Here is a 25,164-nt window from a genome sequence, read left to right on the forward strand (position 1 = left end):
GAGGTTCTAATGTTCTTCTGATTCTTTTGTTGCCTATGAAATTATCCACCTAAAGATAGTAGAGCTTGCCATACCTTCCTAGTAGGGCATGTTTGAAATCACTGTTAAGATAGAGATTCATCTCACATCACAGATTCCTCTTCAATCAGTGACTAGATTTCATTCATTTTCCATTGTCGTCGTGTTGGTAGGAGTGCAGTGCTGTTTGAAATCTATTTATGTACTTTTTAAAAAAATACTAGGATTGAACCCAGAGGCATTCTACCTCTGAGCTATTCCCCCAGCTTTAATTTAATTTAATTTTGAAACAGGATCTAAAGGAGAGAGCCTTGTTAAGTTGTTGAGGTTGACCTCAAAACTGAGATCCCTCCAGTCTCAGTCTCCCAGCTGTTGGGATTACAAGCGAGCACCACAATGCCCAGCTTGAAATACTTTTTTTTAAAAATTAATTTATTTTTTAAATTGGTGCATTGTAGTCATATCAATCACATTGGAGTACAAGACTTGAGAGGATATACAAGCACACATCATCCAATTAGCCCTCCTCTAGCCCCCATCCCATTCCCTCCCCCTCCCTCCATCCCACACTTCTTTGGTGATTTACTTTGATACATTTGTTTATGTACCTCCTGCATTTTAAAGAGGCTCCATCCTCCAGTATTACATACCCTCTGATTGGTCACATTAGTTGCTTCACTATAGCTTTCTATAGCTCAACCTCTTCCTGTTGTCCTTTTCCTCCTAGTTATTGCTGATTAAGAGAAGCATCTGATTTATATTTTCTGCGATATTTCTCTGTGCATGCTGCGTTGCAAGTACCGATCCCACTCTTGATGGTCCCAGTAGTGGCCTGGCTACTCAGTGGACTGATCCAGACCTCGCTGGCTCAAGAGGCCGGGATCGGAGCCTGCCTTGAGGCAAGGCTGGTACTGGGGCCTCCGAGGCCAGGATAAGAGCCTGTCGAAGGGTTAGGCCGGTGCTGGGGCCAGCGAGGCCGGCATCGGAGCCTGCTGTGAGGCAAGGCCGGTGCTGGGGCCTCCGAGGCCGGGATTGGAGCCTGCCTTGAGGCAAGGCCGGTACTGGGGCCTCCGAGGCCAGGATAAGAGCCTGCCGAGGGGTTAGGCCGGTGCTGGGGCCAGCGAGGCCAGCATCGGAGCCTGCCATGAGGCATGACCAGTGCTGGGGCCTCCAAGGCCGGGATCGGAGCCTGCCGAGGGGTTAGGCCGGTGTTGGGGCCAGCGAGGCCGGCATCGGAGACTGCCTCGAGGCAAGGCCGGTACTGAAATACTTTTTTTAGGATTTTATTTCATGTCACTAATTTTATACTTGCCCCTGTCAAGGCAGACCGTAGTGGAGACAGGTGTTTGTTCTTAGAAACGCTGTACATAATGGTTTCAAGGAACAGATCAATTAAATTAGAATTGGCAGCTTGGATGTCTAAACCTGAGGGCGGCCATCCTAAAACGTACACTTGTTCAGTGATCTCCGTCTTTGAGAATTTTTGAATGAAAACAATGTACTTGAACAAGAAAAACAGACCCACTTCTCTGGATAATGGTAAGTATTACATGAAATACCAGTCTAGTACAAAGATGAGATTAAGAGCCAGAAAATTAAGACTTAGAAAAACAATACCCAAGGACGATAAATTAAAAAGGTAATCTGATGTCAGGGCCTGATGGTGCATACTTGTAATTCCTGTACTTGGGAGGTTGAGACAGGAGGATCTCAGGTTTGCAGTCAGCCTCAGCAATTTAGTGTGCAGCCCTCCACAACTTAGTAAGACCTTGTTTCAAAATAAAGAATAAAAAACAGGAGGAGGGTGTAGATCATAGATAGAATTCTCCTGGGTTTTTTTTTTTTCAATCTAATTTTTTTTCCTTTTTTCTATAATAATTTGAGTGAAGGATTAAGTGTTTTGAATGTTGGTTTTTTTCCAGCAGCCAAATGAAGCTATGGTGGTTCTGCTCCTACCTATATAAGCCACATGATCACTGAGCCTAACATGATGCTTCTAGTATTTGCATAACTTCCTTAGGTTGTTATAGGATGCTTATGAAGAAGAGGAATTCAATAAAGAAGCAAAATTAATTACTTTTTGTAATATTTTGAGGCATTTCTTTAAAGTGCAACTATTATTTTAGCTCACTTAGTTTCTGATGGAGTGATGACCATGCCTATATCTGTATGCTACTACATCTCTAGGACCTGGTACATAATCAGTATACAATACATATTTATTAAATGCATATTTGAAAAGAGCATATTGTATCATTGACTATTAAGACAGCATAAAAATCCTCAATGATACTTTATTCAGGCCACTTTTATTATGTTTGTACTTTTAGGAAATTAAAAAGCTTTTATTAGATTTTGAATATTTTTAATAAGTATGATTTGCATAGAGGGTTGATCAGAACTGTGTTAGCTATAAACATTGGGTTATACAAGAGCAAAAATGACATGAATCATTACAATGGAATAGTCTTAGTGTAGGGACAGCCTTTTTCTTAGAGGTTTGGCTAATGGCAATCATATATTTAGATTCTCGTGCATTTTTTCATTTGATTCGAGATACACTGTAGGAATTTAGAATGAATTACTAGGAAATTATCCTGAGCTTCACAAACCCAGAATACAGACGAGCTGAATGAAAGAGCAAGCTAGTAGAATTGTCTAACAAATATCCTATTAATGCCTGAGTAAAGGTATAAGAATGTTTTGTAGTTTTGCATGAGCTTGTGCTAATATCCCTAATAAAGTTTGTTTACAAGGTGTTTTTTAGGGTCTGGATTTTAGGACAAAAGGAGAAGACAAAAGGCTATCAGCTCTCCCAGAATTTACTTTTTCATGTGAGGACTAGGCAAGAGGCATTATACATGCACATTACATAGCATATTATGCTGTCTTAATATGGGAATACATTGAACAGGGCTAAGAGGATCTGGAGTGTTCTAATAAGGATTGGGGCAAGTTGCAGTTGGAGGGAAGTCAGGCTGGGTCTCTAGGAATTGGCATGGAAGCAGAGCTTTGAAGGAGGTAATGGTGTGAGCCATACCGCTTTCTGGGAATAGCTTTCCAAAGGGCAGGGGGAGTCAATGCAAAACCCCAAGGGTAGGAGCAGCAATTCCTAGTGTGGCTATAGCTATAACTGATTGGGATATGGGATTGGATTGGTGAGGAGAGTAGGCCAGAAAGGTAAGGAGTTGGGATAAAGGGAACCTGTTTGTGGTAGGTGCTGGTAGATCTTTGTGAATACCCGGGCTTTTACACTTAGAGGGGGAATTATTTGAGCAGTGGCTCTCTTACGTAGTTCTGGGCGTCCTTTTAGGAAATCTGTGGGGTCACACCATCTTCATGATCATTAAGGTATGACCTGCTTTTTCACTCTCATTCTCAAACTAGTGTGTGGCAGAGTTTTCCAGAGGCTATTTGGTGTGTGTGTGTGTGTGTGTGTGTGTGTGTGTGTGTGTGTGTGTGTATGTTTAAATTTTGGATACTAGTAACTGATTTATTGAGCACATATATTTAACAAAAAAAGCTTGTATGCTTTGGGTTACTAGTAATGAGTGCTTATTTTAAGAAAGCAAACATAATCAAATTTTAACTTAATGTTATTTAAACTGCAAAAGAAATTATTTAGAATGATTTTAATTTCCTTATTTTTACTGGCAAACAGGTACCCCCCCCCACATGAACTATAAGCCATTTTCATGGCTTTCTCTTTCCTCCACAACTTACTCTTTTGTCCATTCAAAGAAATAAATAACTCCAAGGGCCAAAAAAAGCTTTAGAGCCTTCTTAATTTTAATTTTTTAATTTGAAGTAAATCTAGACACTCAGAACAGTAGAAAAATGAATCAGAGTTTGATGTGAACAACTTAGATAGCCACTGCACAATTTTGGGAACCAGAAGATTAACACTGATACAGTCCTGTTATGTAATCTGTAAACATTATTAAAATCTGTCCAGTTCTTCTGCTTATCTGTTTTTCCTGGTGATCCAGTTAGGATTCCATACTGCATGGAGTATGTATGTCTCTAGCTTCCTCTTTCTGTGACTGGTTCTTATTTTTTGTATAGCTAATGCTTTTGAAAAGTACTATTTTGTAGAATGTTCTTCAATACATCTGGTGTTTTCTCATGATTCGATTGAGGCTGTGCATTTTTTTGGCAGGGAAATCACAAGACTGCTGTGTCCATCTAAGCGAGTCATGCTAAGGAGGTTTGTGTCTTAGCTTTGATCTTTTGGTTAAGGTTTGTCTGCCAGATTTCTCCAGTGTAGTACTCTCTTTCCTTTGTAATTAATAACATGTTAATGGAAGATACTCTGAAACTGTATAAATATCCTATATCTCATACTTTCTTTTTGGTGATACCAGGGATGGAACCCAGGGGCATTGTACCTCTGAGCCACATGCCCAGCCCTATTTTTTTTTAACTCTTTATTTTTTTATTTTTTGTTTTTGTTTTTTGTTTTGGTGGTACTGGGGTTCCTGGAAGCCCTTCTACCTTCAGGATACACTCCCAGACCTATTTTTTATATTTTTATTTTGAAACAGGGTCTCTTAAACCAGCGCGGCTGGCTTCGAACCTGCGTGATCCTCCTGTCTCCGCCTCTCAAGCGTGGGGATTACAAGCGTGTGTCACCACGCACGGCTCACTCTTTATTTTTGAAACAGAGTCTCACTGAGTTGTGAATGGCCTCGCTAAGTAGTTGAGGCTGTCTGTGAACCGCGATCCTCGGGTTTCCGCCTCCCGAATGCTGGGATTACGAGCGTGTGCCACCACGCCTGGCTGTATCTCATACTTTTGTTCATTTATTTTAGCATCCATTGGATTATTTTGCCTGCAGTAATTATTACTGTGGTGGATTTCTTTTCTTTTTTGGGGGGGTACAAGGGATGGAACCCAGGGACATTCTACCTATGGGTGACCCCAGCTCTAATTGTCATTTTTTATTTTGAAACAGGGTCTCACTAAGTTGCAAAGGGCCTCACTAAGCACTAAGTAGCTGAGGCTATTGGAGAACCTGCAGTCCTTGTCTCAGCCTCCCAAATGCTGGGATTACAAGCGTGTGCCACCATGCTTTGCCTGTGGTAGATTTCTATTTTTTTATTTGGAAACAGGGTCTCTTAAGCCAACGAGGCTGGCTTAGAACCTGCGCCATCCACCTGTCTCCATCCCACAAAGTGCAGGGATTACAAGCATGCACCACCATGCCCGGCTGCCTGTGGTAGATTTCTAATAGTGACTTTCTGATTCCATTTTTACTTTACATTTTATTAATTGGAATTTTGTAACAATGATGTATCTTTTTACTTAATTATTTATATCAGTGTGATCTCATAATTTATTACTACCATTTATATAAGTTAAAATTTTCTAAGAAAAGTATTTGTTTTTGAAAAATTTATGTTTGGATGATTAAAAGTTTAAAGGCTCTTAAGAGTATATTTTTACAGTCTTGGTGTTTTGGGACCTGTGTCCACTGCTGTGAGTTTATAGGAAAGAAATGGCTAATAAAAACTTGAAGGTTCTCGCCAGGTGTGGTGGCACAAGCTCGCAATCCCAGCATTCAGGAGACTGAGGCAGGAGTATCACAGTTCATGGCCCGCCTTAGCTACTTGAAGCTCAGTGAGACCCTGTTTCAAAATAAAGACTAAAGAATAGGGCTGGCAGTATAGCTCATAGGTGGAGTGCCCCAGGTTCCATCCCCAACATGGGAGGTTTATGTTCTCAGACATGCTACACTTTACCCTGAGTCAGATCTTGTGTTGTTCTGACACCCTCTGATACTCAGTGGTAATTTCTTTTACTTGTTTTTCACCTAAGATTTAAAATTTAATACAGTCGATATTTCATAAAGAGAAGAACTGGTTTTCTTTGAGTATTCTAAGGAACTAAATGAACAACATTTTTGAAGAAATTGTACTTGATATTAATCATTAAAAATCAGGTTTAAGCCAGGCGTGGTGGCACACACTTGTAATCCCCGTGCTTGGGAGGTGGAGACAGGAGGATAGTGCAGGTTCGAAGCCAGCCGTGCTGGTTTAAGAGACCCTGTTTCCAAATAAAAAAATATAAAATAGGTCTGGGAGTGTAGCCCTGCGTAGAAAGGTTTCCAGGAACCCCAGTACCACCCACAAAAAAAAAAAAAAAAAAAATCAGGTTTAAAAGTAACTAATTTGTTGAATTAAGTAAATTTGAGAAACTCTCAGCTAGGGTGGTGCACACCAGTCATCCCAGTACTTAGGAGGCAGAGACAGGAGGATTGAGGTTAGCTTCAGCAAACAGTGACACCTTCAACAAGTCAAAAATAGGGCTGTGGGAGTAGAGCTTAGAAGTAGAATGCCCTGGGTGCAGTGTGTGTGTGTGTGTGTGTGTGTGTGTGTGTGTGTGTGTGTGTGTGTACACAAATAAATGGGGAGAGCTGCCCATCCCAGTTTAAAAATTGCTGTTAAATTCATTTTAAAAAATGCTTTTTCTGCTTTGTTCTTTCTTTGAAACATGGTCTCCTTGTTGCCGAGGTTGGCCTCCAAGTCAGATCTTCCGCCTCTTGCCTCCCAACGAGCTGTGTTCTCTTTTGTTTTTTATTTTTAAATGGCTTTTTTAACCTTCTGTGTTTACCGTCAGTGTCTTATTCACTCAGCATTGTCACTTCATAAGTCTAGAACTAGAGTTAGTCCACAGAAAAGTCTCTACAAAGATGCTTTCCCTAATATATGAAAGCTAAGGACAAATGGGTCATAGGAGAAACTCTAGATGAAAAAGGAAATCTTACAGGGGAGCAAACAAGACAACCTAAATGAGGAGATGGGGGGGGATTCTCTAAAACACACAATGTACTTAAACATATGGAAGCCAACCACTAAGTCAAGGAAGGGAAGGAGGGATGGGGAGAGAATGGAGTGGGAATTGGGTAGGGGTTAAATCGGTGATGTGTACATGTATGTACACACGAGTTTTTTTTTTACCCTAATATGATGTATGAATTATAATATACCAATAAAAATAAAAATAATTTAAAAAATAAAATGAAAAATAAAATATGTATTAGAGTATAGCTTAGGTAGAGTACTCCTGGGTTCAGTCCCTCAAACCAAAAGTAAATAAACTCATGTCATAAAGTGAAAGCCAAATATTTCCTGTAAGTCCATCTCCCAGAGATGGTTACTAATGGTTGTGATGTCTTTTGTTCATACAGATACTTAAGTGTAAGTTTGATCATATGCACACTTTTTTTTTGGTAACCTATGAATGAGCCTTTCTAGAAATGTACTATGTGCAGTTTACTATTAAATACCTTCTATTGTGCAGAACTAATACTGAGAGTTGACAGGAAGACAAATGTTAGATCTTTATTGCTTCATGTTTTTGGGTGTGAGTCTTACCACAATTCTGCACAATTTTTAATTTTGGCAATATAAAGAAGTGTTATGAAGTTGTATTTGATTTCATAGTTTTTCTTTATGTATATACAGTAATGAAGTGCAGAGTACAAATAAGGTCCCATCTACAAAGATACTAAATGGTGCTTTTTTTTTTTTTTACCAGTTTGTAATCAGTTGGCTCAAAATTAAGTCAGGTTTAATTTATTTAGTTGTTAGGGTAAGCAAAACATAGTCTACTAAGTAGTATACTTTGTAGTAAGTTGCTTTTAAATCTGTTTGCACTGTGAGGTGGTATTTTATGAGTTTTCTCCACTCAGAATAACTTTACACTTTTCCTGTATTTAATAAAGTCTGAATTAAAAGCTTTCTTATTGAAGAGCTCTTCGTTAATTCCTAAATGCATAAAGAGTACCTAAGAGCCATCTCTTTATGAAGAGATGGTTGTTCTTCAGGTATAAGTATACTCCTAATATTATTGTTTTAAAATTTAATAAGTATCATAAATAAAAACTAGTAGTTTGTTAACACCCAAAATAACTTAAATCTTACTTTGTGTTTGTTAATGTCTAGCAAGGGATGAATTGCAGAGAAAATAATAGACCCATTGACTCATTGAAATGATAAGAGCGATCATCTTAATTTAAGATCTATATACATATCAAAGCATATATGTGTTTATAAGTGGTTGGCTCGTCATTTACTGAGTAAATCAGTGGAAAGTGTTAAGTGTATAAATGAGGCCATTATGTTCAAATGGCATTGTTACCTTTTTATTCCTTTATGTATTTTAGCTCCAACTGTATTATAATGATAAAACAATTAAAAATTTTTTAAATAGTGCTGATACAAAAGGAAGATGGATATGCAAGTAAAATATCTCTATAACATTAGGATAGCCTGTTGAGCAACTGTATTTATCTGCTGCAACATAAGACATGTTTTATGTGAAAATCTTTTTAGTGTCTTAAGTCTTCTTTTAATTCAGTTATGGCAAGTCTGAAAATACTTTTAATGCATTTTTGTATTTGCATATCACTAATGATTTTGTTATTTGTGATCGAGCTAGGAAATATAGTTCATATTTTATTTTCTTAGATTAAATTTGTTGAAAAAAGTCCAGGCCAAAAAGTAATATAGGGGTGTATTTCCTCTACCTAGTCTCGCAACATTGGTAGCTGTCTTTCTGATTTTTCATTTTGGAATAATATTGCTTGATTTTATAACTTAGATTTCACCTCCTATATGTATCATCTGATATTTCATCTTGTCCTAATTCTGATATTCTTTCTAGTTTAACATGGAGTCATTGATCTGGTAGTTTATAGAGTAATTGAGATGCACAAACAAAGGAAACAGGGTGGGCTGCCTGTCGAGTAATTAACATACAATGAAAAAGTGATGGTAGTGCAGAAGCCAAAGGAAAAATGAGCTGAGGCTTATGAAACAGGACAACAGAAGAATGGTCCTTTATACCTTTTAGTTCACTTATATTTGGGTGAATGAGAAGACAGACAGCCTAAGGTATAGGATATAATATTAGGAAGTGATAAAAAGTAGAACTTTGTAGTGGCTGATTTTCCTCTTAGGAGCAGAATTGTCTATAAGTTGAGCTTTCATTTGGAAAAGAAGTGTAACCACAAGTTTTCAGGCCTAAACTAGTTTTTTGCATAATGAAATACGAAAAAATTCATTGAATATTTAAGTAAGGAAGGAAAATGGAAGGAGCCTAAATGCTATAAAAGTGAATTTTCCTAAAAGTTGAGAAATAAATTTTCTCAATTGATGACATAACCTGTAGATTCCAAAATGGATGATTCTCTACCAAATTGGTGGATCCTCTGTAGGCTGTTATTTTATCAAATGGTTGGTAAGGTATACCTGTATTTGGTATTCAGGCTAGTGAATTATGTGTTCTGTGAAAGTGTAATTTGCTGGTATGTAAAAAATTATGAAAATGTAGAATGGTAGAGACTTGTTCTAGCACCAGCAGCAAAATGTCAGCAATGTTGTGTGCTTGCCAAGGAAGTAAAGATATCCTTTTCATTACATAGTGGAGAGTTTGAGACCAGAAGTATGAAGGCCTTAGTCAGTGCACTCATCTGTTATCATGAAATATTACATGGGTTTTTACGCTATAAAAGGTTCTTGGGGGCTATGGTGGTGCGTGCCTGTAATCCTGGTACTTGGGAGGCTAAAACAGGATAATCAGGTTCAAGGAAAACCTCTAGAGTGTGGTGAGACTCTTGGCAACCTTCTACAACCTTGTTTCAAAAAATAAAAAGGGGTGGGGAGAGGTCTTGGAAAAATTGGGGTATGTGAATTTTAGAACTTTCCAAATATTTATGAGGCTGCTTCTGAATTTTAATTCTCTGAACCACTGCTATAGGTTGATGGTCATGTGCAGGTGGGGAGGGTGGACATTTGATCATTATTGTTGTAGTATTTGATACAACAAAAACATGTACAATATAGTAGTTAATGAGGCATTGCTGTGCTTCACAGATGAAAGCCACCTAAACTCAGCACTTAGGGAAGGACTAGCGTACTCCCAGGCTCTGTATTCCCTTGGGTGATTCCATCACCCCTTATTTTTAGTCAGTGTCCCTCCCCCATTTGCACCATCCCCTCTCCCCCATTGATCCAGCATCCCACTTGGAGGTGGTATGTTTTATACCTTGGAATATATTTATACCTGGGAGCTGTAACAGTTTTTTTTTTAATTAAAAGTCATTTATTTTAGGTATCTCTAACTTTTTTCTCATGTGTTATTTATTCATTTAGTGTAGTTTGATTTCCAGTACCATCTTTTTCTTGAATCTTTGACCATCAATAATTTAGTCATTAAATCCAGGGTATCATCTTTGGTCTTCACCTTATATTTCTGTAGTATTTGACACGGTGGATCCCCTTAGCTTTTGTGACAACTCTCTTGTTTTATTTTCGACTTCATTTCTTCTTGGTTTAGACTTTGTTTCCTCAAGTCCTTCCTTCATCTTTTCTAAGGCATCTTTTTTCACAGCCTTAACTACTAAACTTTGTGTATCAAACTCAGACTTCTGCTCAACTTGCAATCTATTGTCTGTTGAACTTCTCAGAGTATTCCAAAGATGTCAGCCAGGTGTGGCGGTGCATGCTTGTAATCCCAGCATTTGGGAGGCTGAGACAGGAGGATCAAGGTTCACAGACAGGCTCAGCTACTTAGGCCCTTTGCAACTCAGTGAGACCCTGTTTCAAAATTTAAAATAAAGGGGGAGGGGTTGTAGCTCAGAGGTAGAATGCCTCTGGGTTCCACCCCCAGTACCAATAAATAAATAAATAAATAAATAAATAAATAGTCTAAAATAACAAAGTGGTTCAGTTTAAATCTCATTAAGATTAGGTTTTTTTTTTTTCCCCCTCAATACTGCAAATGGAACCCCAGGGGCATTATACCTCCAAGCAACACACCCAGCCCTATTTTTTATTCTTTATTATGAAACAGCGTCTCACTGAGTTGCAAAGTGCCTCACTTAAGTAGTAGCTGAGGCTGGTCTGAACCCGGATCCTCCTGTCTCAGTCTCCCAAATGCTGGGATTACAGCATGCACCACCACACCGGGCTTCATTCAGATTAGTTTTGAAGTAGAAAAGAGCCTTCCGTGTTGGCTTTGTTTGATGAGCATTCATATGATAGTTATTTGACTGAATATCATTTGGAATGGCTGGCCTGTTTAAGCATGGAAAAATTAGGCAAAATATGTTTATTTCATACTGGTGAAGAGCTTGGTGTCTGAAGTTATTTGGTTGGTATAAATTTGATTTGTGGTAGAAATTCATGAAGACTTACCAGTCTGTTAAACATGGGCTTAATCCAGAGAATGAGAATAGGTAAAAAAATTATTTCATTGGGGTTTTAACAATTATATCTTCCCCTGCCTTCCTCCCCTACCCCTCTTGGACTAGCAAAAATAATTTTTTGTGTGTGTCTAACACATTTAAAATTTTTACTTTTAACAGAAATTAGCAGAGTACGGAAAGACATGTACAATGACACATTAAATGGCAGTACAGAGAAAAGGAGTGCAGAGTTGCCTGATGCTGTGGGACCTATTGTTCAGTTACAAGAGAAACTTTATGTGCCTGTCAAAGAATACCCAGATGTAAGTATATTTTGTTGTTTCATTCAGTTTTTTTTTCCTGCTTTACATACTATGGGAAGAGAGAGATTTGGTGGTAAATATATAAGCATTACCAGTTGCATTTAATAAAGAAGTTCATGTGAGGTACAGAAAGTGTGAATGATTTGGCTTGGGTGATTTTAAAAGTATCTTTTTAAGTGTGTTTTCATTTGATTGCTGCTATGTCATCTTTAGAAATGCTCTGAACTATTTTGCATATGAAAACAAAGCCAGGGAGGAGCTTCAGCCTGAGTGTTGACAAGAAACTCTACTCTTACTGCAGAGTAGTCACAGTTTGGGTCCATCATCCTTTCTGAAAATGAGGGTGTTATATTGTAAGATTATTTTCAGCTCTAAAGTTTTTGTTTTTTTTTCGGGTCTAGGAACAGAACCCAGGGGCATTCGACCTCTGAGCTACAGCCCCAGCCCTATTTTTTATTCTTTATTTTGAAATAGGGTCTAAATTGCAAAGGGCCTCACTAAGTAGCTGAGGCTGTCCGCGAACCACAATCCTGCTGTCTAAGCCTTCCAAAAAAAAAAGCATGCACCACCACGCCTGGCATCAGAAGACTTTTTAAAAAAAACTGATGGAAGAAGGAATTGGTATTATAACATAAAACGTTGTTCTCTATGATTCATTAGTTATATGGACAGAATAGTAGTCTGCAGATGGGGAATAAATGTCTTTAAGTTGGATTAATGGGAAAAGGCTTTGATGTTTCACAGTTTGCATATTCGGGACAATTGTCTTTAAAGCTTGTACATTGTTTTTATAAGTAGTGTTGGTTTCACTGTACAAACAGTTCTGGATAATGTAGTAAAAAGAAGAGTCTGTTGGAAGATTATTGGGCAATGTAGAGAGAGATTCAAAGGAATCTGGAAGCTGGAAACCACACCTCACCAAAGGCAGGCACGCTGGGATCCCTTGATCTTCACTGGCAGGAGTTCATGGACTTTTCTGGAGAGTCTTGCTCTTCACATAGCTTGCCATCACTGCCACCTGGACTTAATCTTTAGATTTTAAACTCCTGAAGAGAGTACATTTGGCCCACTCTACCATGACTAGGGAGGGAAGTGAAGTTATATGTTGTAAGCTAGATATGTCCACTGTAAGCCTGCCCATGGTGTTGGGATTTTTTTTTTTTTTTGAGATGGGAAGTTGTGATTTGGGGCAGCTGTCTCAGTGGAGGGACCACTCTTTGGTATTGCAATGTCTACCCTAAAGGCCACCAACTTTCTCATCTGCTTGTTTAAACCCTGAAGGATGAAGTTTGAGCAGTAGTCATTAACAGAATCTATTAAGACCATCAGGCGATGGTAGAGTATAACCTTTATCTGTCTGGTTCCATCTCTGTCTTTGTGTGTGTGTGTTAATTACTAGGACTTGAACCCAGGAATGTTCTACCTGTGTGCAATACCCCAAACCCATTTTATTTATTTTTTAAGCAGGGTCTCACTGAGTTGCTAATAAGCCTCATTAAATTGAGGCTGACCTCAAACTCGTGATCATCCTGTCCCAGTCTCCCAAGTACTGAAATTACAGGTGTGCACCACCACTCCCGGGCAAAGTTGTATTCAGGAAGAGTATTTACACTGTATTACTTAAAAGATTTGTTTTATACAGTTTTTTAACTTTTGCTAGTCATGACCTGTTATGTTCAGCTAGTGTCCCTGACGTGTGTATTAGAGCTAAACATTATATAATAGATCCTTGGTTTCCAAAATGGGGTCCCTGGACTGTAGTATCCACAACTTCTGGAAACTTGTAAGTGTTCTAGCCCCATTCCAGTCTAGTTAAATTGGAAACTGAGACCCAGTATCCACTCCCCTTGTGCTGGAGATAGAACCCAGGGCCTCATACATGCTAGGCTGGCACTCTACCATTGAGCTACACCTCAGCCTTAATCTGGCCTTTATCAAATCCTGTAGATGATTTTGATGCGTTTCTAAGTCTTAGAATCACTGGAGTAAATTTACTTAAGACTGAGCCAGGCTAGTAGGTAAGGTACTCATTCACATTGACATTTTACCAGGTATTGTTTCAGGAGGTGGATAAACTGGTGAAATAAACAGTGCCTCTGCTAATGTGGAAAGACATTTCAGGGTCAGATACAGACATTAAGCAAATGAGTACTCTTAGGTATTTACAGTGCTGTGAGGAAACATAAGGTGGATAAACAGATGGACAGTGATTCTGGGAGGGAGGGGTGTTTCCTTTTTAGGGGTTAACTTTTTTTTTTTTTTTTTTTGGTGGTACTGGGAATGGAACCCAGGGCTTTCTACCTCTGGGTTATACTCCCAGACCTATTTTGTACTTTACCTGGAAACAGTGTCTCACTAAGTTGCCGAGAGCCTCACTAAGTAGCTGAGGCTGGCTTCGAACCTGTGCGATCCTCCTGTCTCAGCCTCCCAAGCGCTGGGATTACAAGTGTGCGCCACCATACCCAGCTAGGGGTTAACTTCTAATGATGACAGTGGAGACAAGAACAGCAAAAACATTGTTGGGGAAGAAGGCATGAAGTTCACAGTGTGTGTGGGTGTTTTACTCCAGGCAGAGTGAACAGCAAGGTGACAATGCTGGCATGATAGTGGGGCATGGGGTTGGGGGGCCCTGAGATGTGAGATTGGAGGCTTAGCAGCCAAACCTTATCTGCAGTGTCTGTGGTCAGGTAGGAATTCTGGATACTATAGAAATCACTCAAATGTTTGAACCTGGGAGTGATGTGTGCGGACTGGGTTTTTGATTGAGTCCTGGATGATGTGTGGATGGACACACTGGTTCAGTGGAGGAAGCGGGGAGACCATTTAGGAGGTGAGAGAGAGGACTTGAACTAGAAGAGTTAAGAAATGCTTGAATTCTGCATAGATTTTTGAGTTAAAATTGATGGGATTTGCTGATAGAATGGATACGAGTGCGCAGAAAAGGCCCAAGATTTGGGTCCGTTGGAGTTTGGCAGTTGCCAGTTCCTGAGATGGAAAGACTGACTCACTGGGGAACAGATTTGGGAAAGGTGAGATTCACCAGTTCTGATATAGAGTATGAAGTTTGAAGGCAGACCTTCAGATGTGGGGTGACAAGTGGTAGGCAGGTGGAGGTCTGAATTTTGGATGGCCCTTTTGGCTCCCCAAAATGTCATTTATAATGAAACTTTAAAAATTAGAGTTTAGTTGTAATTTGTAGAAATATAAGGCAATTTTGATGGTCCAGATAATTTTTAATACCTTAATTTTGAATTTTTATTAGAAGAATTTAAGTTTAGCAATAGTTACTATATGCAATTTCTAAAGTTTTCTTCTTTTAGATTAATTCATACTGAATAATAACTGTGCTGTATATATACAAGGAAGTTTATTGTACTTAAAATGTAAATAGTATTAAACAGTGAGACTAGGGGAGATTGTCAGATTTAGCACTGTGGGGAAAGATTTTCAGAATTTTGAATAATGACCTCATTAAACATATATACTCTTCTTGCCCTTCCTTTCTCACTTTGCTATGTCTTAGAAATCATTCCATATGCTCCCCTTCCTCTCATTTGTGTGAAGTGAGTTAGTCCTGTTTGACAAAAATGTTTCTATTATGAAAGCTTCGGTGGGGCAGTATGCTATGACAGTCAAAGTGTGAATCTAGACACCAGCTCTTGGCTCGCTCTGGTACTTGTTTTGTGACTCTGGGAAAATTATTTGTTATTCCTGAGTCTTAGTTTCTTCAAATCTGTGATGGGGAGATACTAAGTTTCTCACAGGTTAGTGAAGACTAAATGAGTTAGTATATATAAGTCATTTGGAAAATGTCTTGATTAGAAAATACTTGATATACTTAATAAATATTAACCAGAATATAAGCTCCACCATGAAAGTAGGGATTGTTTTTCCCCAGTGCTCTTATGTCCAGTGTTGAGAACAGTGTCTGGTGAATGGTAGATGTAAATATTTGTTGTTTGTATTCATATGAAATGCATTCTTTTCAAATGTGAGATTTAAAGCCGGTGTGCTGGCTCACATTTGTAATCCCAATACTTGGGAGGTGGAGACCGGAGGATCTGGGTTCAGCCTCAGCTACTTGGTGAGACCCTGTTTCAAAAAGAATATAAGATAGTTCTGGGGGTGTAGCTTGGAGGTAGAATGCCCCTCGATTCAATCCCCAGGACCAAAAACAACAACAACAAAAAGAGTTTAAAACAATTTTTTTATTTTTGTATTTGCAAATGGCTACTTCTAGAAGGCAGCATTAAGTTGAAGGCAGTACTTTGTTTTCTGTTGTTCTGTGATGTTGGGGATTGAACCCAGGGCCGGTACATGCTAGGTAAGAGCTCTTACTGCTGAGCCGCTGCATCTCCAGCCCAGAGTAGTGTTTTGGGTGTGACTGTGTAGAGTCTGGCACTGGTACAAATGGAGTCTTAGCGTGGAAACATTGAAGGCAGTGCTGCATGGTGCCCTTCATGATGTTTCTGAGCCATCCACTTCTGAGGCATCCACTGAGATGGGAACAAGAAGATCCTATGAATAGCCTATTGAAATGTATTAAAGCTTTTTATAAAATTCATATTTACTTATATATACTTAATAAAGCACACTTTTGTTAACCAAGCACAGTGGGACTATTCAGTTGGGAAAAACTCTAATAGAGTTAAGGGACAGTGGCATTTTGAGTGAGGCAAGACCAGATTTGAGTCCTGGCTTACCCCTCTATGTCTGAATTTGTCAGCGTTTGCTTCAGTAATGCTCTACAGTAAAATACCCTAACATTCAGCCGAGCGTGGTGGGCACGCTTGTCATCCCTGCGCTTGGGAGGCGGAGACAGGAGGATCACGCAGGTTCGAAGCCAGCTGTGCTGGCTTAAGACACCCTGTTTCCAAATATAAAATAGGTCTGGGAGTGTAGCCCGGAGGTAGAAGGGCTTCCAGGAACCCCAGTACCACCACCAACAAACAAACAAACCCCCCCCCCAAAAAAAAACCCCAAAAACCTAACATTCAAGAACTTAAGATAGTAAACACTTACCTTGATACTCTTAAGATTCTGTGGATAGAAGCTAACTCTAGATTGACCTAGGCTAGCTGTGGTGGGTTTAGATCTGCTGCGTTTATAAAATGTTCCTGTTGGGCCCAGGCTGCAGGGGCAGTGGCTACTCGGGCATACTCTTCTCGCAGCATTACTGGAACGCCGTAGCCAAGCAAAATGTCCTAAATGTATGTAAGGCCTCTGTTCTCCTCCCATCCGTAAATACTCCTTTGTCTCAGGGGTTCTCCACTGTGATCTGTTTTCAGGGACATTGTGAGTTTACTAGACACTCTTGGCTGGCAAAACTTGAGAGAAAGGGGTACTCCTGGCACATAGCAGGTGGAGACCAGGGATGCTGGTAAATGTCCTGCAGTGCACAGGATGCCTGCCATGACAAAGGATTAATGTAGCCTGAAATGTCAGTGGTGCTGAGGCTGCGAAACCTTGCATTAAGCCATGTCAAGTCACTTCATCCATAGTAAGAAGGGGTGGGGGCTGCAACAAATATTCACTGCACTGCAAAGTAATTGAGATTATGTCACGGCTTTGCTAATATGTCAGTGTTTAGGAATCGGTTTCTTTGTCTATAAAGTTATAAGGTCCACTTCAGACTTGGAGCAGGGGAAAAAAAAGTAACAAATGTCTGGTCTTCATCGGAGTAAACACTATGATGTGTGTGATGGTGTAATCATGAATGAGGAAAATTATTTTATTCTTAAAGGAATTCACAGTCTTATGAAAGAAGATATTGTGTTAAGCAAACATTTTATTTGGGAGAACTTATCATACATATGTTGATAAAACAACAGACATGAATAAAGTTAAGTTATATTTGGACCATCAGACTGGGAGTCTGCCTGGTTAAGTTATGAAGGACTTGCCTGGTGCAGTGGTACATGCCCAACACAGTCTTGGGAGGCTGAGACAGGAAGATTGCAGATTCGAGTCCAGCCTCAGTAATTTAGTGACACCTTCAGCCATATAGCTAGACCCTGTCTCAGAATAAAAACATTAGAAATAAAATAAGGCTAAAATATAGCTAGGAGGTAGAATGCCCTTGGGTTCAGTCTTCAGTACCCCAAACCAAACCAAATCAAAACAAAAAAAATCTTAGAAAGGTATATAAGTGCTATTAAATCTAATTTATATAAGTAAAATTGTTTTTAAAAGTAAATTGGCACTAATTTTGTCAATAAGTTTGCTTATGAATTTTGAGTTATTAGAAATTGTTTCAGCCAGGCATGGTGTGGCACGTACCTGTGATCTCACTACTTGGTAGGCTGAAACAGGGAAATTGTAGTTTTGAGGCCAACTTCAAAACTTAGAAATGCCCTCAACAATTTAGTGAGACCCTGTTTTTACATAAATAAATTAAAAATGAATAAATAAATAGGTTCGACTATGTAGCTCATAGATAAAATGCCTCTTGAGTCCAATCCCCAGTAACATTAAAAAAAATAAAAGAAATTGTTTTATAGGATCAGCCACAGTAATAGGTAAGTTCCAGATCTTCGTAAGAGCTTGCTAACGTGGATATTAGTCATCCTTTATGTACTTGAACAGATTAGGATCCTAAATTATTTGTTTGGGGCATGATTTGATGATTACATTGTAATGAGTTTTTCTAAGAATTTTATGTTGTAACTCTGATTTTTTGATGTTTTTAAAATGGGATTTATTTTGAATAATGTCCTAGAAAGCATATCTTTGTCCAGGTCCTTATGACATATTGTGAGAAGGCTTGTAAGACAGATAAATGCCTTTTAAAATATATATATTTTTCAGTTTGTAGGATCCAACCTAACAACAATAACAATATAGGTCTGTAACGTTACGGTACTCTATAGTCTTTCTTACACACTCCTAATCAGAAAACCCCAAATGTTCTGAAATCCCAAACCTTTTTAGTATGAGTTTTGGGTTTCAGAACGTTTTGAATTTCAGATTTTTCCAGTTAGAATTCTCATATAGTTAATCTGAAACATTTCTGGTCCCAAGCAGTTGAGATACAGATTCAGCCTATAACAGTCTATTTTAACGGTGGAATAGGAGTTGTAAATTTTGTTTATTTTTATTTTTTTCTGGATTGCCCAAGCACCGTTTAGCTAGTTAGAGCTTCTAAGTTAGTGTAGAGTTATTTAGTAGTTTGCTGTTTTTCAAAATTGTTACCTGAAATTTGTTACGGAACTGGCTTTTGTTTGGAAGGGATTATCAGAAAAGTAGGTTCAATACAACTAGATGTCTTTGTGTCTTCAACTATTACAGCTTTCTTACAGTATTTGGAGGATTAACCAGAAGCCTTTCGAAGTCTTGATTAAAAACTACTTTTGCTTTTGTTTTTCTAAGTAACACATAGACATTAAATCAGAATTTAATGCTCTCCAGAATCTCCTTTTTTTCCAGTATCCATGTTGACCCCTGATTTTTGCGCATTTTTGATCTTACTTATGAAGATTTAATGTTTTAAAAATAAGATCTAGATCTCTCTTTAGGAAACTAGTAAAAGATATATTTTTATTTTTTATTTATTTTTTGAGATACTGGGGATGGAACCCAGGGCCATTCTACCTCCAAGCTTATACCCCCAACCCTACTTTTTCTTCTTTAGTTTGAAACAGGGTCTCACTGAGTTGCAAAGGGCCTAAGTAGCTGAGGCTGTCCACAAACAGTAATCCTCTTGTCTCTGCCTCCCAAATGCTGGAATTACAAGTGTGTGCCACCACGCCTTGCTAAAAGATATATTTTCAAATAAGATTAGTACTTATTTTAATTGAGTGAGTTGTGGAGTGTTTGAGATTAATTTAGCAGTATGATTTGATAATATAGAACATGTTTTGGTGTTTTAAGTAAAGAAACTATTACTGACTTAGAACTTCAGCCAGATCATCTAGCGACAACCAAGTGTTCATGACTTGTTTTTATTTTGAAGTTTCTATTTAATAGACTTTATGAATTGTGATATAATAAATTTCTTAAGTGTATATATGTATAATATTTATTTATTTATTTGTGGTACTGGGGATTGAACCCAGGGGCATTTTGCCTCCGAGCTACACCACAGTCCTATTTTTTATTCTTTGAAACAGGGTCTTACTAAGTTGTAGAGGGTCTTACTAAGTAGCTGAGGCTGGCCTTGAACCTGAGATCTTTCTGTCTCAGCCTCCCAAGTGCTGAGATTATAAGTGTGCACCACTTTGCCTGGCTATTTCTTAAGATTTTATAAGATTTAGTAGATTTTATTCCCAAAAGACTTTCAGGATAGTCTAAAAGCAATATATTTGTTTAGCTCAGGTTTTTACAAAGTTTAATAATTTTTGAAATAATAAACCTTTTTAGTTCTAAGAATGCAGGTGCTTTTTTTTTTTTTTTTTTTTTAGTAAAATATTTCAAGCCGGGTGTGGTGGCGCACACTTGTAATGCTAGCATTTGGGAGGCAGAGAGAGGAGGGAGGATCCCATGTCTAGCCTCAGCTACATAGGCCGTTTCAACTTAATGAGACCCTGTTTCAAATGAAAGAATAAGGAATATTGCTGGGGGTGTAGCTTGGAGGTAGAATGCCCCTGGATTCCATCCCCAGTACCACACACACACACACACACACACACACACACACACACACACACACACACACACAAAATATATATATATATATATATATATATATTCAATATTTAAAAGAAACTAATATTTAGAAGAACAATTAAAAGATGTTGTTCTTTTAAGGGAAGAATTACTCCTTGTAAGCAAATATTTTTCAGGCCAAATTAAGCAGAACATCTAAACCTCTATCCAAACAGAATTGATTAGGATCTGCTCTGCTAAAGTTGTTGCTATAAAAGACTTACTGAGAAGCTAGAAACATAATCATAAGTGTCCAACCCCCATATCTCTTAGGATTCTCACTAAAATAAACAAAGGTGTATAATATGAAAATTAGGAGGACCCCGCTTCTCAGTGCTGTTTAGCAGTTTTTGACAGACATTAAAGGAAGGAGAGCTGCTAGTCGGCTGTCACCCCATCTTGGGAGAGCAGACAAGTGTTCATAGAATTTCCCTATCCTTGCCCACTCTTCCCCAAACTAGCAAGTGATGTGAGCTGTGAGACAGTCAAACTTTAACCACTGGGGCTCTGTCATCCATCTCAGAGCCTGTTTATTCAGGTTGAAGATTTCTTCATATTTTGAAATATTTCTATGTATGTAATATACTCTCTTGGGATGAGACCCATGTATGGCCATGAAATTTGTTTGATGTATACCTTAAACACATTTTTTCTAGATGGGATTTTATACAACATTTTTGATGGGCTTGCATTTTGACTGTGACTCACATGAGGTATGGAAATTTCAACTTACGGTGGCATCATGCCGTGCTCAAACCATTTCAGATTTTGGGGTCTTTTGGGTTTTGGAAGTAGAGATGCCTCAGCTCTTAATGGGTGAACTAAGTTTTGCAAGTGAATGAAATTATGTATACTTTTTTGTTTCAATCTCAGCAGAAAATTAACTTGGCTTTTGAGAGAACCTGATTTAAATTTATACTAGGGACAGTGATATTGAATTTTTCAACAACTAGGCTTGATTCTAAGTTTTGTTAACATTTAATCAGGAAAACATTTTGGCTTAATGCACTCAGATATTTAGGTATTTGATAAGTAGATTGGGGGCATCCTGATATCTACTTTTGATTACCATAATAAACTACATTCTCAAGATCCCAAACCAGTATCATCAGTAAGTAATCTGCCTGTCATCAACTTGACCATCTCTTTACTTTATATTGATATAATAATTTTTTATTTGTTACTTAGTAAGGAATTGAGGGAGCTTAAGAAATATATCTATGCCGAATTGTTTGGGATTAAAGGACAGTCCTCGTTTTGATTAATTCCTAGACTTTTTTTCTTATAAGATTTTAGGAATATAAATTTTCCATTTTAAGGACAGATTGAGATGAAATAAAAAATTTAAGGCTGGGCATGGTGGCGCACACTTGTGATACCAGCATTCAGGAAGCTGAGCCTGGAGGATCATGGTTCACGGCCAGCTTTAGCTACTTAGGCTCTCTGCAACTTAGTGAGACCCTGTTTCAAAATAAAGAATAAAAAATAGGGCAGGGGTTTTAGCTCAGAGGTCGAATGCCCCTGGGTTCCATCCTCAGACCGGTAAAAAAGAAAAAGAAATAAAAATTTAAAAAGAAACTAGAAATAGGAAATTCAGGGGCTCAAGGGTGTAGCTTAGTGATAGAATCTGTGCTTAGAATGTGTGAGGCCTGGGCTCAATCTCCAGCACCAATAGAAAAGGAAGAAAGGAGAAAACTAAAAAGGAAATAAAAATATGGAACAATAAAATTTTAATTCCCTAATTGCTGTGCCTTATGTCTAGAAATGTTTCACCCACCAGGGACCGTCCCTTAAATATTGAAATGTGTGTGTGTGTGTGTGTGTGTAGTGTGCGAGGGGATGGGGCGTAGGGCGTGAAAAGCCTGTCCTTGCTCTCTTGGTACTCTTACAGCCACAGTCAAGGTTTCATTTAATTTGGGGCCTGAGCTAAGGTAGTGGCAGCTGGAATGAGGAGGGAGACATAGAGTGTGAAGCCTTCAGGTTTTTCACCTGCAGTATGTGGAGGCTAAGCATGAGGGACCACTTTGGCAGGGGCTGTTCACTGAAACAGGAGACAAGATGGGAGGGAGGAGCTTCTGTCATGCAGTATTATAGAGGAGTGATGAAGAGATGGTAAACTTACAGATACTGGTAACAGGATATAACAATTCAGTGCCACTTTGAGTGAGTTGTTCATAAAGTAGAAAATAAAACAGGCCAGCGTGAAAGACCACTATTCTTAGGTCAAATAGGAGTAAGATTTGTGCCCCCTAAAAAGAAAGAATAAAAGACTTCACTTTAAGAACTGAATAGCTTTTGAAAGAGTTTGTAGGGCTGACTATTTATACAGGAAAGATTTAAGATTCATCCTTATCTGTGGTCACAACTATATATTTCATCTCCTAGATTTGCTCTTCAGAGTCTGAAGTGACACTTTGAAGCTGTCTTTAGTCAAAAATATTTTCCTCTCTTTTCTATGCTTTCTTTCATTATAGTCTCACATCATAATGCAGTTCATACTGATAGTAATACCTGCAGAAGCCCTGGAGCATTTCCCAGTTGCCCGCCCATGCCCCCTCCCCATGAGCGTGGCTTTGCTTATTCTTACATATTGTTTGTAATGATTGTTTTGAGATAGAGGTGAGAAAGAAATAATAAAATCACAATACCAGGATTGGGGTTGCTTATATGACTTCTCTGCAGATGCTGATGGCAACCACTGTGTAGTGCTGTTCTGAGGAGTCGGTATGTAAAGAGTGGGGCATAGAGACTGACTCATTTTTTACCAGCAGTAATAAAACACTCCAGCAATGTTTCTCAACCTGACATGTGAAATGAGACTGTTCTTGCACTAACTTGTCCATATTGAAATGGACAGTGCAAATTTGTAATTGTTTCTGGTATTACTGACTTCTTGAGAAATTAGAGACATTTTGACTATATGAATTTCTTTGATGCATATAACTTATTATAACTTATTTAGTGATTGAAATTTTTCTAAGCTTTATTGAAGCAAGCATAATTGACAATTTAAAAATTTATGTGTGTAAGATGGTTTGATATACATGAACATTTTAAAATGTTTGCCACACTCAAGTAAATAACACACCTGGTTTCTTTGTTTTAATTTTCTTTGATGAGAACTGATTGCCACCATGTTATTAGATCTTCAGAATTAATTCATCTGGCATAATTGAAACTATCATTTGATCAGTCTTTTTTCTTCATCTATATCTCCTATAAATCACCGTTCTATTCTGTTTCATGAGCTTGACTTATTTTTGACTTTTTTAGAGAGCACATATAAATGGGGCCATTGCATTCAGTATTTATCTGTGTTTGACTTATTTTGCCTAGCTTAACATCCTCCAGGACTATACATTTTATTCAAAATAACAGGATTTCCTTCTTATGGGTCAATAATATTTCATTTTTATTCACTCATTTGTTGATGGACATTTGAGCTATTTTCATATCTTGGCTATTGTAATTGAACATGGTAAATGCAGAGAGATAACAGTTTTTGTTGGATACCCACACCATTTATTGAAGAGACTGTCCTCCTCTGTGTTTATTCTTGATGCCCTTTTCAAAGATTAGTCGAATTTATGCACATGGGTTTTTATTCTACTTCTAGGTTTCTATTCCACTGATTTATGTTTATGTTATTATGCCAGTGCCATATTGATTTGGTTACTATATCTTTTTAATATAGTTTGAAATCAGGAGTTATGTGTCCAGCAGTGTTCTTTCTCAAATGGCTATAGGTATTTTGTGGCTCCATATGACTTTAAGAGTGTTTTTCCTGTTCTGATGAAAAATGCTGTTTGAATTTTGATAGGGACTACATTAGGTAATGTGGACTTTTTGTGTGTATGTGTGTGTGGTACTAGGGATTGAATCCAGGGTCATTCTACTTCTGAGCAACACCCCCAGACCTATTTTACTTTGAAACAGGTTCTCACTTAGTTGTGAGGGCCTGGCTAAATGACAGGCCGGCCATGAACCTGTGAGCCTCCTGTCTTTTACTCCTGAGTACTGGGATTAATTACAGTTTTAATTCTTCCAGTCCATCAGCATGGGATATTATTGAGTTGTATCTTTCTCAGTTTCCTTTCTTCTTGTTTAATAGTGTTTGGTGCACAGATCTTTCATTTCTTGATGAAATTTATTTCTCCTTTTTTGATTCTAAGTAGAATTGCTTTCTTAGTTTTTCTTTTGGATAGTTTTCTCTGGATAGACCCAGAGCTGGTTTTTATGTGTTGTCTTCTGCGAAGTGAAAAACTTTTGCCGCAAATATCTCTCTACGAAGACTTTGGGGCTTATCTCTTTAATACCTGCCATGTTAGTATGTGATACAGTGTAAAGTTTATAAGGCATCTTACTAAGTCACCTTAGAAATACTAGTCATGATTTAAAGAAACTGATTATCAGTCTAAAGAAGTGTATGTTCTTTTACAATTTTTTTCCAGAACTTTAAGGAGAGATTATTCTTTAACAATTATTAGAAATGCTTCATTTTTTAAAAAAATCACCTATTTTTATTTAAAAAATTTTTGGTACTAGGGATTGAACACACAGGCATTTTGCCTCTGAGCTACACCCCCAGCCCTGTTATATTTTTATTTTGAAACAGAAACTATTTGCTGCGGCTCTTCTCAAACTTGTGATCTTCCTATCCCAGCCTCCCAAGTACTGTGATTACAGGAGTGTACCACCATGCCTGGCCAGTTATCACTTTTGATAATGTGCCTCAGAAGGTTTTATCCTTCATTATAGAATTTTTTAAAGTTAATGGAAATATTTTTCACAATTTATATTTTGTCATTCAAAGAAGTCTTATAATTTCTATTAAAATGTAGTGAGCAGCAATAAATAGCATTAGGCATGATTGTTGTTAAACCTCTTTAGAAATAGCATACCACTTGGCAGAAATATAATTGATGAGCCACAGAAAATATCTGTCCTTAAAGAGTAGGGCTAATACATATCTTTTCTGTTACTTCTTTT

The 25,164-nt window shown here is 38.1% G+C and overlaps 1 protein-coding gene across 3 annotated transcripts in view; it reads left to right on the forward strand.

The window, feature by feature from the left end:
* Positions 1-25,164, forward strand: part of QKI (QKI, KH domain containing RNA binding) — a gene marked incomplete at both ends in the record, with an annotated part of 145,781 nt that overhangs the window by 23,007 nt on the left and 97,610 nt on the right. For all 3 annotated transcript variants that reach the window (XM_080700643.1, XM_080700645.1, XM_080700644.1), the window contains one exon: positions 11,390-11,532. In XM_080700643.1, the coding sequence (XP_080556769.1) occupies positions 11,390-11,532 (143 nt within the window). The remainder of the gene's footprint in view (positions 1-11,389; positions 11,533-25,164) is intronic.

The sequence above is a fragment of the Muscardinus avellanarius genome, assembly GCF_963383645.1.
Source record: "Muscardinus avellanarius genome assembly, chromosome: 8".
NCBI lineage: Eukaryota > Metazoa > Chordata > Mammalia > Rodentia > Gliridae > Muscardinus > Muscardinus avellanarius.